At 40.5% G+C, this 19867-nt stretch overlaps 1 protein-coding gene across 1 annotated transcript in view; it reads left to right on the forward strand.

The window, feature by feature from the left end:
• Nucleotides 1-5920: 5920 nt before the first annotated feature.
• Nucleotides 5921-19867, forward strand: part of LOC141772015 (zinc finger E-box-binding homeobox 2) — a 35067-nt gene continuing 21120 nt past the window's right edge. Inside the window, exon 1 of the mRNA XM_074642638.1 lies at nt 5921-6255. Coding sequence (XP_074498739.1) covers nt 6198-6255 — 58 coding nt within the window. The 5' untranslated portion in view covers nt 5921-6197. The remainder of the gene's footprint in view (nt 6256-19867) is intronic.

The raw sequence follows: 19867 nt of genomic DNA on the forward strand, positions 1-19867 counted from the left end.
GAAGGTTTGTCAAACTTTTCTTTTCATGTTCACTGTTGGAAATCAGATGCTGTAATGAACCATATCTGCAGGTTTAAAGTAAAGACATGGGTATAATGCCGGCTCTGCTGGGTGACATTTGTTTCTGTGCCTGCAGGTGGATTAATGCAATGACTTCTTTCCTCCAATAGAGGGCAGTACAGCCTGAAAGCAAGCAGCCAACAGTATTTCTCTTTCATTCACTACAAATGAAGCCCCCACAGCACAACTTGAATGCAGCACACGCTCGTCTATCACCCCTCTAAGCAGTTTATTCTGCATAATTGTGATCCAACAACATTTTACCCCAAAATAATTGAAAGTCTAACCAACTGACCAAGCAGAGGACATTTACCCTAAATCATCCGTCCTTTTCTCTTTGTCCTAACTGGAAAACACCCTTGTTATTAATATGATTTAGACCTGCCTGTCAGAGCAGCCTATTATGAGATCTGCTAGGCTGCTACAGCAAGTAACTGGATGAGCATTAAAAATGGCTGCTCTCGGTGACATCAGTGCCTGGACGGGCTCTCTGTGGTCAGTGGGGACTGGCACTGTGGGCGGCTGAATGCTGTAAGAAAGAAAAACTACAGAAATCGTGCTCATAAAATATTATCAACACGACATCTCTGCTTTGAATGATGTCAAATTAGAGAGCGGTGGGAAAAAAATGGGAGTAAAAAAGTTCATAGCCATGATACTGTTTTATATGATGTATAAAATATACACCAGGGGTTTCACAATCTTTTTGGCTTGTGACTCCTTAAAATGAAGTCATGTTTATTTGTGAACTCACATCACAGGATATGGTGTGGAAGATATGAGCAGTGCCACAAAAAGAGTGATTTTTCAGAGAAAAAAAATAAACCTAATTTTGTGTATATCTTCTCGCTGTGATAATGAAGTATCCTTCCGTCAGGCAGAGAACCACTGCTGTACACTTAAACTAGGCTACATGACAACAAAGTCAAACTAATAGCCTAAGTATAAATAATTATAACCTAATTAAAATACTGAAAATATGAATTTCCCATGTCAAACTGGTCAAAAATCAAGCTGTATTAATTGTAGTAACCATAGCAACATCATCGATGGGATCTATCTTAGTTATGGGTTAAACTGACAACAAGCAAACTTTTAAAACTTCCTGATGATTTGAACACACCTAAATATGAAAGCACCTGCATTAGACTATCCTAACAGACAATAGAAACTAACAGACTTCTCCACCTTGTCCGTTATTTTCCGCACTTTGTATAACACCTCGTCGTGTGCTGACGTTGCCATTTAATCTGCTTTGTTTGGTGAACTTTTACAGCAACTTTTGTAATGTGATATTTTTAAAATGGTATCACCACCATTACTTTTTACAGCGCTGGCTCATTTTTGGTTCGGGGCCCCAGTGTGCTTAGACTATATTGGCATTGTGGTGTTGTGGCATGGCACAGTAGACTCACGGCAGCCACTACAGCCTGGCAGTGATGTTAAAGTTGACTCATTCGCTCCGAGGCAAGGGGAAGTTCTCCTGACGGACTGCTGATCCGCAATCTGGCAGATCCACGTTTGTTATTTGAAACAATAGCTGAACCTCAACAACAGGGTCAAATAGGGGGTTTGCAAGGAGGGCAGCTGATAGGAGATGAAAGGGAGAACAGTCACTATTTTATGGCTGCATGTACACACATTTGTGAAAAGAAACAGCTACTATCCATAGACCTACACCTTGGTAAAGTCACCCTTTAGATGTACCAGATTATAGGTAGGCTACATCACAAATGTCTACAACTCATCATTTCAAACTAGGCTAAACTGTCGTTGTTGCAGTGAGGTGCACAAATTAATTCAACTAAAAATGTGTTTAATGTTTAACTTAAATCCTTATTTGACACAATTACATCAATTTCAAATCTAAAGCACACTGACCTTCAATGATTCTTTTCCTCGAAACATTGTCTTGCCTCAGGCCAAAGTAATTGTTATGCTAAATGACCATATCTTCTTTATCACAAAATCAGAGAAAGTGAGTGTGTGTGTGTGCATGAATATTTTTAGACCATATTCTTGAACAGTTTTGAGTTAGACTCTAACGTAAAACGTTAGACAGCACCGGTGCAAAGACAGTGTTTTCCACTCTCTACAATGTGATCTCCCCTTTTCTGTAGACAAATGGAAATGCCAAAATAAGAGTTTTTTCAAATGCAAAGAAGTGGGCAGCATAATGACTTTTCTCTTTTCTTGTCTTGCCATTCAGAGGGAGGCTTTTCTTTTCCTTTTGTCACTTAGGTTGGCATATAATTAACTCCTGCTTAATATGCTGTTTAAGGGCTCTCCTCCCCATGCAAGAAGCTTTGAACCCATAGACCACAGTCAGGGACAAAACCCCAGTGGGACTGCTTCCTCCATGCTCCTCCTCATGTGTGTGTGTGTGCGTGTGTGTGTGTGTGTGTAGAAGAAGTAGTTGTTTTAACAAGACAGTAGAAAGTAGAAAGCTAAATCTACCGCCGCAGCATTTTACACCGCATGACTATTAAACCAAAATAAGACTGTGCACAAACATTCACTAAAGTCCGTCTGTAATCAAAGTGAATGAACCGTTCAAATGGTACGTAATTACAGTAAGTGCATCTAAAAGAAGAGCATTAGAGTACAGGTGAATGTTTTAAAGTGAACATATTTGATCTATCTCTGATTGGTTACACCCATCAATAGAAGTACAGTTGAATAAACAACAAAAGCTCTAAATTTCAAGTAAGTTAACAAGCTACAATTATATACTATACATTTAAACAAATCAGGTCTGAGTCAGAAATATACAATTTGATTGAACTTAATTGAAATTTTGAATGAAAAACACTTAACCTGAAGAACTGATATACACTGCATGGACCGCATATGACAGGAATTTTTTTTAAAACCAGCTCCCAGGACCTCTGAAGCACCTCTGCACCTCTGTGACCCTCATCTGTAGCAAAGTTTATTGCCCCCTCCTCACCCACCTCCTCTCCTCCCTCGCCTCCATCCATCCCACCACAAAGAGCCGTGATGACCCTTCTGTCCCTCTCTTTCTTCGTCCCTCCGCTCCCTCCCCACCTTCAGGATGCTTTCTCTTCCAGAATCCATTAAGAGACAAACCCCCAGCAGCCATGATGGGAGAAGGAACGCAGGGGGGATGGATTTTGTTTTTTCACTGTGAGCTGTTAATGTAGGGAAAAGGTCTTAGTTGAAATGTGACCGTGAGCTCACGCAGTGTAGGAAGAGTAAGACGTTTTAATCATAGTTAGCTTCATAGAAAGGACACTTCATGATTATTGTTATGAAGTTTAAGAATTACCTTATTTATCTACTAATTTGGTTTATCATATAAAAATAAATAAAAATAGATGCTATAAGGTTTATGTTTAACCTGCAGTAGGCTGAATGTTTTTGTCATCACTGGGCACAAATCCATAATAACCTTTCAGCATATTGTAATTCAAGTGTTCTGAGTGAAAACTAGACTTCTGCCCTTCCTCATGGCTCTGTTTTCAGGCTTTACAAAATCTAGAGACTTGGCCAATCACAGGTCATTTCAGAGAGAGAGAGCTTTCCTATTGGCTGTTCATTCAGAGAAAGTGTGCTCCGGCTGGTGGGCGGTGCTTGGTATTTCCTCAGCTGATCTCAACATGGCTGCCGGGTCACACACTTTCTCATTTAACAGCTAAACAGTACACTACAAGATGTTTCTGAAAACATTTGAGGTGAGATATAGGCATTACAGTAACGTTATTCATATTTGATCAGCGCTGCCGAGTTTGACCGTTTGATCAGAGTTTGTGAGTGATTGACAGCTGCTCAGAGACGGCAAGGCTCATAGCTCGGCTCTGATTGGTTGTTTTCCTCCAGTCTGTGAAATCTTGCAGATGCCATTAGGAGCACCGGGGAAACAGAGGCACATTCATTTTTTTTCAGATTACCTGTCTCATGCACTACTGTCAGGCTATAAAGACCATTTTATAAAAATAACTTTTTTTTAATCATATTTGCACCAAATTTACCCACTGCTGCTTTAAGTCTTATTGTAGTACTCATTAGTTTGTGATGGTCTTTGTGCATGAGGTTGGCTCTTGTATCATAATATCTCTACAGGGAATAGGCCTATAAACCTATAATTAGAGACTTTTTATACTAATCTGGTTTATCTGCTTAGATAGTGTAGTAGAGTGCATTATTGTATGATTATAAGGTAGGCTACTTTAAATTTTCAATTGACTCATCTGTCTCTAAAAAAAACAAATCCGTGCAGGTAATCCGTCTTTCACTCCTCTAATCTGCTCCAGTGTCAGATCCACCGTTTGTTTACTGCGCTCAGACTCTCCAGCAGCAGCAGGACGCATTACATTACGCACAGTGAAAAGATACCCGGATAGCTCCTATTATTTATCACTAAAGAGGTGGTGGAGGGCCAAGGTGGGGGTCCGTTAGAGTTTTATTTCGGATGTTTTTTTCAGTTGCAAAACAGATTACGGGTCCAGGTTGCAACACAAAAGGAGCGTGAATGCACCACTTCCTACAGCTATCCAGCGGTGAATGGCGCGCGGCGCGGGGGGTCCGCTGCAGGGGGCTCGAGCGCAGGTGCGACCACGTGCACAGTCAGGCCATAAAACATGGAGGAGGAGGAAGCACATATATACCTGTTGTCATTAACCTGTAGTTAGGATAATCTCCTAGTGGTGGGAATGGAGTTAACAGACCCATTTGCACCTCGCTTGTCGAACATAATAGATTGAAGTTAGGACGCATGGAGGTGAAGGTGTGAGGAGTTTGAGCTGCAGCATCGATTGACAACGTTTTGTCTGTTTTACTGATCAGTTTATAGTGTAAGATTAGATTTATTTTAGTAAGGATTTATTTTATACAGTATACATATGGTATTCTGCTCCTTAAGTAAGATCTGGAACTATATAGTCATCACTCACCTTATACTTGCTTGTATAAGGTGAGTGATGATTAAGATTGGCGGAGTGATGTGAAGTAAGAAGTGATGTGCCACCTTTTGGACATGGGTGTTTAATTGTCCTCCACTGGAGTTGAGGAATTAAAGTAGATCCTGTTGCACAGACCGTGTTCTTGCTTCACCTACAGCCCAGTAGTTTAATTAAGTAACAAGTAAGTTTATAGTTAAGGCAGCGAGAAGCCTGCCTTACAATAGCTTCAAAATTACACAAGTAATGAGGGAAAAACACAGAGAAAACTGTCCAGCATCAACAAGTATGAACTCATCATTTAAGTCCTCTGATCGATCATACAGTTTCTTCAAAATAATGTAAATAGAATCCCTAAGAATCAATAGGGTGTATTCATACAATCATATTCTTTAGGTTGATATATGGAGGACAAATAAAGCAGTGTGTATTCCCAAGTTTAGACATGCTGATACATGCAGACCCATTTGCACCTCGCTTGTTCAACATAATAGCTTGAAGTTAGGACGCATGGAGCTGAAAGTGTGAGGAGTTTGCACTGCAGCATCAATTGACAAAGTTTTGTCTGTTTTTCTGATCAGTTATAGCTTCGAAATTACACAAGTAATAAGGAAAAGGGTCAAAAAAAAAAAAAACATAGAGAAAACTGTCCAGCATCAACAGGTATCATGGATTAAGTCCTCTGATCGATCATATAGTTTCTTTAAAATAATTTAAATAAAATCCCTTAGAATCAATATAGGGTGTATTCATACAATCATATTCTTTAGGTTGATATATGGAGGACAAATAAAGCAGAGTGTATTCCCAACTTTAGACATGCTGATAGGCTCCACTCTTGGGATTCCCTCTCTGAAGAGGAGGTGCATTCATGTTTTTTTATCAAAGTATAACATGCCGTTATAATAACTGCTAGTCTTTATATGAGCAGGTTTCACCCATATTGACTCGCTTTGTAAATGAGGAAGGTGCACGTTTTTCGCGATGCCAAGAGTGACCTCAGGGCCAACCTCTGCTGCTGCTGACATCACATCACTCCTCCTCAGCCTGCAGTCCCATCAAGTCTCTCTGAGTCTCCCGCTGTGACCGAAGGCGATGCCTCATCTCTCCATTCATTCTCAGGCAGACAGACGCTCAGGACACAAACACACAGTCTCACCGCTCTCACCCTGCATGGACAACTTTTTTTTTTTAATATATATATAAAACCAAATAAAGATGACAGAAGAAAGTCGGGGCAAGCGGAGGAAACAAGCCAACCCGAGGAGGAACCGAGGTAAGAAACGTGCTGGAAAGTTTGAGAGAGAGAGAGAGAGAGAGAGAGTTGGTAAATGATGCAGGCAGATGTTGCTGCTGCTGGAGGACACGAGACCGCGTTACTTTCTTCTGCAGTTTGTACTTTAAATGTTGTTATTATCGCTGTGTAAGTTTGCTGCACAGCATGTTTGACTACATTCATGTTTCAGACACGTTCATGGCTCGATGCGTAAAGTGCAGGGGTGAGAAGTCAACTTTGGTCAGGTTGGGTTTATTCTATACCTGTACGCACAAAACCCTGAAATAAATAAAAAACACACAACCTGTAGCTGCTTTGAGAAATCTCATGACTATATATGCATATAATTTATACACCTGAAAAAAGTTGTTTTCTAAATGAATTATTTAGAAGGATCCACACTGTCTCAAAGCTTCCAGTGAAGTCAGAATCACACATTTTTTTATTTTAACTAAGAAATATTTTTGTTTACTTCTGTGCGACTTTCTCTCACATGTTTAGATTTGTTGCTTTCTTGCTGCTCTGAGACCTTCTAGGATCCTCTTCCCTTATTATTTATATTATATGCCTTGCTATGCAACCTGATTTGACATGTTACATCAAGTTTTCACGAGTTTGATTCAGTTTTTATCAGCTTTTATTTTTTTTAATAGAAAGTGCATCTGAAGTAATAAGATTAAAAAAAATAGGTGATCTAAACCTTTAAGTCTTTTCTTAAACTTCAATGTCACTTTTCATTTTTTTTTTCTTAGAATTTCGAAGTCACTTGCATGATAAAAATCTACTTATTAGTAAGTTTAAAAATATATAACTTATTGTGGTTATCTAGTTTTTCTATCAAATATAAGGTTTTCAAATATGATGCATTTATTTAAAGCAGAAGCTAAAGCACCAGATGCATGAATAAATTCTGCTGTACAGTTTTGACTTTGTTCTTCTTTCTTCAATCTCCTCATCAAGAATTAGTGGAAAGCTTCAGCTGACCTTAAAGTTTTAGTTATCAGTTTCTGTGAATGCACTTCCTACAACAGCTGAGAGGAACCCCTCTAGACGCTGAATTAAGAGACTTTGTTGAGACTTCACCTATCATGTAGTGCCTTGTGTGTGTGTTTGTGTGACTCTGAACTCACAAACAGAAGTAAGGATACACACACCTGTGCACACACACATTTGTTCTTCCATCCTGCTGATGAAGAGTAGACATTTATGTTAGAGACAAATTCCCTGAACCAAATCAAACAAAAATTATTCACAACTTTGAACGCTTCTCTAACCCTAAATTTAAAGGTGCAACCATTTCTAAATAACTAAAATGTAAACCTCACATTGAATCCTTCAAATTAAATAACCTTATTCTAAATACTAACAGGGGTTTGTGGGAGATGATGCGTGCCGGTGTCAGTGTCTTGCTGCTGTTTAATGTAAAGTTGTTGGGTGACGCAGGGAAAGCCATAACAAACAAACCTAACCATTATCCCCAATGCAAACACAGCCATAAGCCCAGAAAAAACACATAATTAAGTTGGTCTCTAATGTTTTTCTGTCATCTTGCTATCACTGAGAATATTTTAACATCAAAAATGCACACACACACACACACACACACACACACACACACACACACACACACACACACACACACATTGCTGGCTTTATTCTTAACTCTCTTGAAAGCCATTACAAACCTTGCAGCATGCCTGTTTGCCTCTAATCTGACACACAACCGCCATAAACCTATTTGCTGTAAGGAGTCTTGTTTACTGTATATACTTTATTAGTTTGCTGTGAGTGTTTCCTCATTTTATTCAGAGAGGTGTGAAGCTCAGCAGAGTGTCACCAGGGTGAGATCCTCACTGGCTGCCTGCAGCGATAACGCACACTTGTGTGTGCATGCGTACACACACACACTCTCACCTTTGACTGTCACGTAGCAGTTTGTCGACCGACTGCGCTCTGTTTCACAAATCAGCACCATCACACTATACCGTGAAAGCTATCAGCAACACACTTACTGACAAGGACCTGTCACTTATCAGACCGCCAGCAAAGAACAGTCCAGTTCCTTTAAATCCTGCAGTGACCTTAGAGGACCGATGCACATCACCTCTGATCAATTTCCAGTAACTTTAAACCAATTAATAGTGGCTTTTGAAGAAGTGAAGGCTCTTTAAAAGTGATTGGAAAGAGAAAAGATCATAAATTTATATTTATCTGAGAATCTGAAAACTGTAAATGCCATGTTAGACTGTTATCTTTAATATATTCTACCATATATTATCAGTTCGAGCTGCTTTTTCCTAGTTGCACTACGAATTGCTGGTGAATCTGCATGCATGCCTGCCCTGATGGCATGCTTATATATAGCATATGTGTATGTCACATGCGTCAGTGCGTGTGAAAAGTCTGTGCGTGCGTGTACATCCTCGTGTCAGCGTGTAAATGTGTGTATTAAAGCTGTGTGCTGGATGTGGAATGTGCCGGGCTGGAGGCGGCTGTGCGAGCAGGGAGTTAAAGGTCCTTGATAAAACCAAATGAATTTGGCAGGCCCGACTCATAAGACAGCGATTTGGGGATCTTTTCCAAACCAGAAGAAAGAGAAAAAAAAAAACATCGACTGACTTTTCTTCTTTCTCCAAGGCGCCTATTGATTATGTCTCTGTCTCCCTCAATAAAACTGTCAATGTTCGCCAATCCTAAGCAACGTGAGGAAATTACTACCCTTCGTTCCAGGCAGATTGAAAACAGTCCTGAGACAAAGGGAGGAAACATATCTGCTCGCAAATGATGACCCATATTTACAGGCTGTGGATTTGAGTTTCAAAGAGTGTGAATTAATTAGCTGAGCACTGATAGGCAGCGGTTCCCGCCATTCAGGCCAGTGGCCAGTGGCACAGAGAAAAAAAAAAGTAAAATCAGATACATGGAATGAAACAGTAAATAAACGCTGAGGTCATTTTGATCCTGTTGAGCACAACAAGAACCTCACACATAATCCATACAACACAATCACCCTCACCACTGTCTGAATAATCACCAGGCATACACTATCTTACACTGGCATACACCGTCAGTTAAACCAGTGATTTCTGACACCATTTTCCCATTTTGAGAGAGATAACGGTGGAATTCATCCCATATTTTTTAATTATCAAAAGGGTTTTTTGCTCAACTGTACTTGCACTTCTTTGTGTATGAGGAAAACATCTCTAAAATTACTGGATGATGAGTAGATTAGATGATATATCTGTTTTCCACAACAAAAAAGTATGCCATGATTATTGTTTACAGTGATTTATGAAGAAAATGAAGAACTGGAGGTTCATTTCAGTTTTTGGAACTTTAATCTCTATCTTAATGAATTTCACAAAAGCCACCTTGTTGCTGCAGTACAGTTTACCGTTTCCAGTTCAAAAGTGTTGTCATTTATTTAAAGTCTCCTGGCTGTGTAATGTACGGGCTTTCCCCTTCCCTCAAACTCAGCTGGCATCTTCTCACATCCGCATCAGGCTCAGTCAAACCCTCGCTCTCGAATCGCATTGCGTTTCACTAGCACCCTCACAAACATATTTAGTCCCGTTGCCTCGCGCTTTATGTTTTGTTATTCCATGAGAAACCTCACTCTGTTGTTGAGTTGATGTGCCTTTTTTAAGAGAGAGCTTTCTCTTTCTCTCTCTCTCTGTTTCCCTCGCTCCCTCGTTCTCGTTTCCCTTCTTTTTTCAAGTGCCAATTTATTTAAACTCCTTTCCCCCTTTTCTTCTTTCTCCTTCATTGATTTCCAAACCCCAGTCTTTGTATGCAGCTGGGGCCCAGCTGTGTGTCTGTGACTGTGTATGTGTGTGCGTGTATGTGTGTGTGTTTGTGTGGGTTTTTCTGGCACAGTGCTGCCACAGCGAGCATAGCGCACTGTACACAAAGGACTCGAGCAGCAAAAAAAGAGAGAGAGAGAAAAAGAGAATAGGGGGAGAACATTTGAACGTGAAAGACTGACGCGCTTGTACAGTACTGAGTTGAGGGGCCGGGCCGTTTTGGACCGGGCCTACTTTCACGGCAGATGTATCAGCGCTCTGGGATGAGGGGTGGGGAGAGCGAGACAGCAATGAAGAGCCCAGGCACCACAGTTTATTACCGGGACTCTTCAAGGGGCTCAGCTCAGGCGTCAGAAGCAGCGGGTGGGAGGGACGGAGGAGGAAGAAAGGAGAGGAGGATGACAGAGGTGGGGAACTGATGGGGTTGACAGGGCTGGAGACAGCGAAAACAGTTCCATCGGCGTCAGAGGACACGAGATGGAGGGGCTGAAAGAGACGGGACGGGCGACAGAGTGTGGGATAATAAGTGTTTCCTCATTTGTTCCTCAATGTTCCCACAGCGCCAAGTGTCACAGATTTCTCCCATCCTTGCTCTGTGTGATAGCCAGATATGCACAGCAGTAATGGGGAATCCCTTGATTGAGTCCCTCTGCTATTTTTCACATGTTTATTCCATTATTGCTCCTTGTGATGTTTCAGATGGAGCCACAGCAGTCCCATGTCTTAGTGTGCATTCCTGCCGCGTGGCTGCCACACTGTTGATCCACTCCAGGAGGGATTATTTGGAAAGTTTTTCAGTGCCATTGCAGGATTATTAATACACGCAGAGGGGTTTTCCGCACTATTAGCTCCTAGAGTTGTAGGATCTCTTTTGTCGAGATGTTACAGTAAAATTTTCAAACAAAAGAAAAACGATCTGATCCCTTAGCAGATGAAGGTCAAATCCAGTAATCATCGGATACAAATTGTCCTAATAGACCATTATATGGTGAGCACATGTCCGCATTAGAAACGTGAGAGCCGAGTGCATGTCTAAGGATCACACTCCTTTAACAAACTGTAAGATCACGCCAATAGCCACAGAGCTGATGAGGTTTCACACGTTTAACTGTGTGCTTCTCACTCATATACAGGCATTTCTATTTTCACCATCAAAGGTGTTTTATCTGATAAAGTTTACATACTGTATATTGATACCTATTCATTCTTGACATATGCCTTTCGCAGTTATTACAATCTTTGTCGTTGCTTTGGCAAGACTCCTCGTCGTCATTAAGTCTATTTGTGGATCTTCCTGCCGGGGTATTGTGTGTGTGTTTCATGTGCTGCACATGTTTTACAGAAGAAAGGGGTTAAACTATCCAGATAGGCAGGCTCTCTGCGCACAATTTATAGATATGTGCTGTTTTATCACACCTCAAATTAAATTTGGAAACCCTGCTTCAGCTGTCATGTATTACAAGGCCCAGATGGGTGGCAGAGAGAGAGAGAGAGGAGAGAAAAGACAAAGAGACAGGGAGAGAATGAGAGAGAGAGAGGCAGACCCACTCAGCTGGCTGAGAGAGAGCTAGTAGATGTAGCAGAGGAACAGTTTGATAATGTGGTGTATATCAGCAGTAGACAGGAGTCGGGTGGGATTTGTTTAAGATCTGACTTGATCACCTCTGAGGCCTCAGACCTGCTGGTGTTTTTGGTTTCATCAGTTTAACACTCTTTGTTTTTCTGACTTGATTGCATCTTTCAATCTTTGTATCTCTCATAGAGTCCATTTTCTTATTGTTTTAATGTTTTAAAGCCAAAAATCTGCGTCTCACTTCGTCTCACATGCATCTGTCTTTCCACTTATATTTAGCACTACAAACCACTGCAGCTCACTAAAAATATTGCGGAGCTCAATAGCTGCCTCGAAATAGAAATGATCCAGCCCAGTCGCACAGCAGTTCGTGAAATAGTCACGGAATTTAATGTATTGATTTGTGTCCATAGACATGAATTTCATTTTTTTCGTGATGGTCAGCATGAAATCACTTATTTAATCTACATAATTGTGAACCAGGAACTATAAAGAGCGGCGAACGCCACGCAGGGAGGAGGTTGAGGTGGATGGGTGGGTCAAAAAACACAGGACTTTTGACCAGGATGCCAGTGTATTTTTCACGTAACTTCCGTACTTGAGTTACAGCACTTCCGCAGTTCTTTGAACCAAAACTGCAATCTTAGTAGTAGTTTTTGTCACGTTTGTTGCCTAACCAAGTTGATCTATTTCTAAACCTAACTAAGTAGTTTTATTTTGAAAAGACTGGAGCGTAAATTGACTCGTGCGTCACGTGTTGCTGGACATTTGTAAACAAAAAAAAAGTTGTGGAAAGTCGTGCTGAGCGTCACGAAAAAGAAGAGTCTATATGTACACAAATCAAAAATTGGATCACTATCTGATGACTCACAAATGATTGGATCTTGTTTCTCAACACCAGAGCACGGCACTGGGTAGATAAAATATGTGCTCTGTATGAATTATTAGCAGGGAGTCTACAGTACGAGTGGGTGATATAGATTGGTCTTTTATTGTATATGTAGCTTTATGATACAATATATGCCATGATATAGTACATTTTCTGTAAAACAATTAAAGAACAGCTCGTGGATAAAATAACCAGTCGAGATTAGTCTGATTATTTTTGTTTTCGATTAATCTATCAATCTTTAAAAAAAAAAATACATTCATTGTTTAGTTTATAAAATGTCATTAAATTATAAAAAATATCAGCTACAAGTTGCCAGAGCAGAGGGTGAATTAACCAACCTGGCCTCAAGAGAAGGTGTATAAATACCACAACAGTCACCTTGTTAAAAGTCCAGTGTTTGTTGGACCCATTCACCTCCCATTCCATAAGTGGTCTTTCTCGCTTTTTATACTGCGTCACTAACTCTTACCGTAGCATTTATATGCAAAAGCATTTACATTGCAGTCAGTACAGGACACATGGCATACATATATAAAACGTGGAAATCAAGAAAGGCCTACTAATTGCACGCTAAACACCTTGCACATTATCATGGCATTCATATACCTTTTCGTGCAAACGGGCTGATTAACAGTCCAAAACACAAGTTTATTCAGTTTACAATGACTTAAAATTAGCCGTGTTTCCATTCGCATATTCTTATTCCCATTTTTTAGTATCACATTAGAAAAGCTGTATGGAAATGGCAAAATTTGACAAAACTTCCTCAATTGCCAATAAAGGTTTTTACGTTGCTTGAGGTGGTTTTTGCCTTTATCGAGAAAGCGTTGATACGTTATTAATGGATTATGGAAACGTCTTTGTCGAATATATTCTGACGTATAGCAAACATTTAACTCACATAACTGATCAGCTGTTTCCGTTGTCGGCGTCTGGGATATTCCCATTACGTGCGAATGCTTGTCTTCGTCTCCAGATAACATTAAACATGACCAGCACTAGCTGACATAAAAGAACAATTAAAACTTGCCCAATTGAAACAAATCCCAAAAGACCTCTCTCCATTTTTTTCTCAGTTAGATGGCCAAGCTGACTTGGTTTGTTTCCGGTTCACAACCTCTACTTCTTCTACTCTGTTGCGTAGCCTATAACGCCAACTTCTGACCAAACAATGCTGTAGCAAAGAAGTTTATTTGCTCCAAACCATAGACTGTATATGAGAAGTGGACATAGTCACCGTGATGTCACCCATTGGTTTGTGGACTGACTTTTTGAAGCCTTGAGTTCAGCATTTTGGTCGTCACCATCTTATTTATTTGCAACCAGAAGTGACACGAGAAGGTGGAGCTAAGTACAACCAATCGTCGAATAAGACATTTTCAGGCGACAAAAATGTTATAATTAACCTTCATGAACTGAAAACACACTGTGAAAGGGTTAAAGTTCTAAAACAAAAACACGGACAACTCCCAGACTGGGACAACGCCGTGGTAGTGACCTGTCAATCACAAGGTAGCCACGCCCAAAAACATCCCCCGAATTATGGTCTATTTGACTCTAAATGGGACCTTGTTTTACTAAATGAACATCATGCTGTATTGAAGAAGACTTGAAACTAGCGATTGAGACCATAAACTCATGTTTACAATGTTTACTGAGGTAATAAATCAAGTGAGAAGTAGGATCATTTTCGAATAGACTTCTATACAATCACACTTCTTTTTGCAACCAGAGGAGTCGCCCCCTGCTGGCTATTAGAAATAATGCAAGTTTAAGGCACTTCCGCATTGGCTTCACTTTTCAGACCCGGAGGTAGCCCACCGCTCCAAACCAGTAAATTTACATGTCTTTTTTTGCAACATTTCAAAAGTTTGCTTAAATTTCACTTGACAATTGAATGGAAACACAGTTAATGACTAAAGCAGCAAATCTTCACATTTGAGAATTCGATTGAGAATGACAATTTGATTGAATAGCTCCAAACTCCAAATCAATGCAAAATTATGCACTGGTTGCATCCAAAATTCCATACCAACACGCTATTTAGTACGCTAAAACAGAATGTGAGATATTTTAGCATGTCCGAAACCTTAGTATGAAACAAATAACATGTGAATTGCATACTATTTCCGATGACATATTACAGTAGGCAACACTGGACACACACTACGGCAGCATAACTATCCCACAATGCAATGCGGTAGTGGCGACAGCGTTCATAACGGACGTCTCTGAAGGACATCTCTGTAACATCAATAACGCTTCAATTTAACTGTAAGTATAAGTTTCCCCTTATAGGCATAATATATTTTTAAAATGTATTCAGACTTTGATTCTCACAAACCAACGTCTTCATCACATGAGGTTGGCACGGGTTACCATGGTTACACGTCTCCAACCAGCAAGGAGGCTCTCAGGAAGATAGGACATAAATTACAGCTCAGTGCGTCCGAAAAGATACATACTACAGTTTATTCAAACAAAAGTATGTTGAACGATAGAACACATATTGAGTATGTAGTGCATAGTATGTGATTTCAGACGAAGCCACTATTTCTGTATAAACCTGCTCAGTCTTCCATTATAAATTCTATGTGCAAACAAGGGTTGGTACTTCTATCAGCCCAGGTGAGAAAAAAAGTAATACTTGGACAGACAACAAGAAAGAGGTCAGCCAGCCAACTCCCCCTCTTTCCCGCTCTGTCTCCCTGTACCTGTGATCACCTGGCACCACCTCCATCTGACCTGCACATCCCACTCTCTGTACATACAGTTACCTGGGAGGGAGTAAACACATTCCTTCAAGGAGCGAGCATGCTTCACTGATCTTCAGGCCCACCTGTAACGGTCCAGGATTTAGGTCTTAAATTTTACGGACATCTCTATCTATCTGACTCCCTTTTTTTCACTCCCTCTCTGTGTTTCTGTTCCTGGCAACGTCTCATTTTAACACATTTCCACTTCGTCTCCACCAGACACTTTTAGAGGCAGTGAAGGCATCGCCTTCTCAAGTTTCTCTTAAAGCAATAAATGTGTTCATTCATTAAGTCAGTCAGTCATTCAGTCCTGTTATTACTGGTGTGACAGAAAAGTATCTCCACAGACTTTGCATACATGTTAATGTCTGCTAGCTACGTGCAATATCAGATCTGCAAATTAATCTTATAGCTCGGCCAGGTATGATAAAGAACAGGATCCATAGACCGGAAGTATTTTGTGCTAGAAAGGAAGCAACACAAATAATATCAGTATACACTGGTCCACTTATCACCGTGTAACAATCTAGCAAGTAGCCTTATCTCATCGTTTCCCATCATGGTACGTGACAGGTTATCACGTTTTCGTTGGTGTTGCAAAATAAAAAAAAAAGGGGGAAGGTTTTTTTTTAATTAAAAAGGCCAGTCGCTAATAAAAGAAAATGAATAGGCAAGGAGAACAAAAATGTAGAGAATCAATTTCTTTTTCCTTCTCTTCGGCTGTGCGGTCGACTTCGGTACCTCGGGGAAACAGTGCAGTTATGATTATACGGTGCATGTGTCCAGCGTGCAGGAGGGATGGAGGGGGAGGTATAAGTCATAAGGCAGCCTGGCAGCATATCACAGGGAGGCAACGTCATCTAAATGATACAAGTAATAGGTAGGTGTGAATGTGTCCAGGCCTGGTATTGGGACGGGGCTCTGAATTTCCGATCTTGAAGGTTGACTTCATTGTCATTTTTTCTCTCTCTCCTTCTCAGATTTGCAGCTTTTTCTGGCTCTCATCTGTTCTTTCTTCTCTCCCTCTTTGTGTGACTCTCTCTCTCTCTTATACTGTTTCTATCTTCTTCTCTCTCCTCTTCCTTTGTCATTCTTCTTTATCTCCTCCACATCCCTTTCACTCCAGCTCTATAGCCATTCCTTCTCCTGCTTTCTTCCCTTCTCCTTCCATCTATCCATCCTCCGCTCCTCCCCAAGTCCTGTACGGTCGCCATCATGCCCCCCCTCCCTCTCTCTCTCCGAGCGCCTCCCCTGTCCCACTGACACCACACGCTGCTCCCATCCCCCGAAAACCACTTCAAACAGCCAGCGCCATCAAAGCCCACAGTCAGTCAGCCAGGCAGCCAGTCAGCCAGCCAGCCAGCCTTCTGCTTCGACTTAAAATTACTGTCGTCCCAGTCGCAAGGCTGCTTTCCTCTTCTGATACACATCAAAGATCCTCTTAAACTCCCAAAGTTTGCTTTTTAAACCTTTCTTCTTGTTGAGTCTTTTTTTATATACATTATTTCGCTGGTTGAGGTTTCTCTCTCTCTCTCTCTCTCTTTCTTTTTCTCTCTTCTTTGCCATCATTTCTTTTCTCCAACTGGGCCAGGTCAGTAATGACATGCACACACTCTCTTGTGCGGTTCTGCTGTCTTTGCATTTTTCTCCGTGACTTTAATTAGTTTCTTTTTTTCAAGGCGTTGGTTCACATGCACAAGAACACACAGTACATCAAGCTGTAACTAACACACATACAGATGTGTGTACATTAATATGCAATATGACTCATACGTCGCCCTAATCAGAACTGCACAACCACAAAAAGACCAGTTTAATAGCCTAGTGTGTGTTCCTCTTTATTTCTTTATGTGTGCGTGCTTAAGGGGCAGAAAAAGTGACGAAAGAAAGACCGAGAGAGAGAGTGTGCAGACATGGGAGGAACGATTCAGAGAGAGACAAAGAAAATAGAAGCAGAGTGACACACTAGAAAGGCATCTTTTCTATGTTTCAAAGCCTCGGAGGTCACATGTGGTCACTTGAAATGTTTCGGTGTATTATCATCTCTCTGGTGGAGGATTGTAATGTCGACATGCGCCAGAGGATGGCGCCCCGTCTGTATGTTAAGCAGGCAGGAACTGGCTTCCAGGTTTCATCTACAGGCTGTGTCTATTAAAAAACATTTGTCATTATAAAACAATGTATATTTAGCTACAGTTACAGGCTATACTTTCTTATTTAACTGAATGAGTTGTCCAGCAGCAGTGGATAATAGTCTTTTAATGATCTTTGCTGGCTATCAGGGCATCCCCTCGTCTTTATATTTTACTTTAAGTGGAATAACAGGGTGAGATTATTATTTTTGTCAGTTATAGCGGCAGTAAGAGCTGTAAATTGATGTTGAATGCATGTGTGGTGAACACCTTCACACGGTCTGCTCTGATCTTTTTATATCTCAATGTGGGTTTCTTGTATCTTGTGTTTTTAATCTGCTTCGAGCGGTTAAGATTACTGTTAGACATTTCGGCTATAATGCAGTAAATTGTCTGTTTCGAGAACACCACATCACGAAAACACCTCTAAACAGATCGTATACACAGATGTTTGAAGCAGACAAAGTCAGTGGGATACCAGGCATATTTGTTTCGCCCTCAAAACAAATCTCCCGTAGTGATTAACTGAAAGTTGCAGCTCGACTTGAACTAACCAAATCCCACATTGTATAGCTGTTAAGCTCAAAGAGAAGTTTTATTTAGCGTGCAGCCCTATTAAAAAACTTCACAAACCTTTGTGCTCCGTCAGAGAATGTTTTAATATTCAAAAAGGAGCCACTATTGTGTGGTTTCTTGCGCCAACGTACAAAATAAAGAGCCACATCAGAAAGCTGGAACGGCCCCTGAGCATTTTCATGTGTCAAGAAAAAAGAGGGAAAACAAATTTGGAGGGGGGAGACGGGGGTATTTATAGAGTGGTGTGAGAGTCTTTGCAATGACAGGAGCCTAATGAAGTGGAGTTTGGGTTTTTGATTCACAGTGTGGTGAGCGCGTGGGTCCCTCTGTGACCGTTACTGCATTCCAGCACCGATCCCTCGCTACACGGAAACCAGCGCGGGGCCACAGGAGGAGGCGGAGGGCCAACTCGAAATAACGTGTTCCTCTAACCGAGCTAACCTTTCTTACCAACATCAGTCCTGCTTCCAGCGCAGGCAGCAGATGCACACACACAGGGCACGGCGGCACCGAGCTCAAACACAAGCTCTCACAGCACAGTATAGATACAGTCAGTCAATGTGTCACTGCTGCTGGTGAGTCACTGACGCCGCTAATGAGTCAAATAACACAACTCAGAGTGACAGAGCAGGAAAGTCCACAATCAGTGTTCCTTTGTAGTTAGTTAGATTATAGATAGTCTATAGTGGAAATTCTATTGTGTGTGAGAGTTCATTACAGATGTGTAATGAGGAAGCGGGAAAGAGACAATGATGATCAGAGGCTGAAAGTCGTCATCATTGTAGTGAGAGCGGAATGAATGTTAAATTGCTGAAACAACAACTCTAGAAAATTCATAAATTGTCTAAACAGTTTTATTTTGCTGTGGTTTAGAGAATCCAACTGTTATTTTTTGGATGCACCGATACCGGATCGTATATCAGGCCGATACGGACTCAAACAGCTGGATCAGGTATCGTTGACAATGGGGCCGATCTATTCAATTCAATTCTATGTTTAAATACTATATACATTATATACTGGGATTTTAATTCCTGTTTTAGTTTTGACCCATTTGTTGCTGCATTAAAAAGGTTTACACTTGAATTGTAATTCCTGTTAATTTTTAAGATTTTTTTTCACCAAGTTGCTGGTGTACGATTTATTATTTTAATAATAGATAACAATTAATTTTTTGTTTAACAAAGTTAGGAAAGCGATGTTTAAGTCAAGCCTTACACATAAAATAATGATCCCAGTCTCTTCCACACAGTGAGGTATACAGCTTATTCATCATACACTGGTATCAGATCGGTACTCGGTATTGGTCGATATCGAAAGCCCAGATATCTGTATCGGGAATGAAAATGCCGGATCAATGTATCCCTAGTTATTTTATGATTTTTTAAAATATAAACTTTCTATATCGTTGCAAGTTCTGACAACCAGTGGTGGAAAAAGTGTTCAGATCCTTTACTGAAGTAAAAGTACTAATACCACACTGTGGAAATACTCCACTACAAGTAAAAGACCTGCATTCAAAACCTTACTTAAGTAAAAGAGCGTAAGTATTATCAGCTAAATATACTTAAAGTAGTTAAAGTAAAAGTATTAATGTGTCAGTAAAATGTTCTGTCAGTGGTTTTATTGGATTAATATTACTGCTGCATTAATGTGTATGTTGCATTTTACTGCTGTAGTGTGTTTTTAACTCATTTATATCCTGTTGGCTAGTTTAATCTACAGCAATGCATCATGGTCTATAAGATCATCACATGTTTGTAGCGTCGCTGTCCTGTGACAACCACGTATCTCTAAAAAGTCAGAAAAACAGCCTGTTGTCAGCTTTGTGACGATGCATTTTCCAGCTGATGCAAGAGGCTTTTTAAATAGTTTAT

Source organism: Sebastes fasciatus, chromosome 1 (genome assembly GCF_043250625.1).
Source record: "Sebastes fasciatus isolate fSebFas1 chromosome 1, fSebFas1.pri, whole genome shotgun sequence".
NCBI lineage: Eukaryota > Metazoa > Chordata > Actinopteri > Perciformes > Sebastidae > Sebastes > Sebastes fasciatus.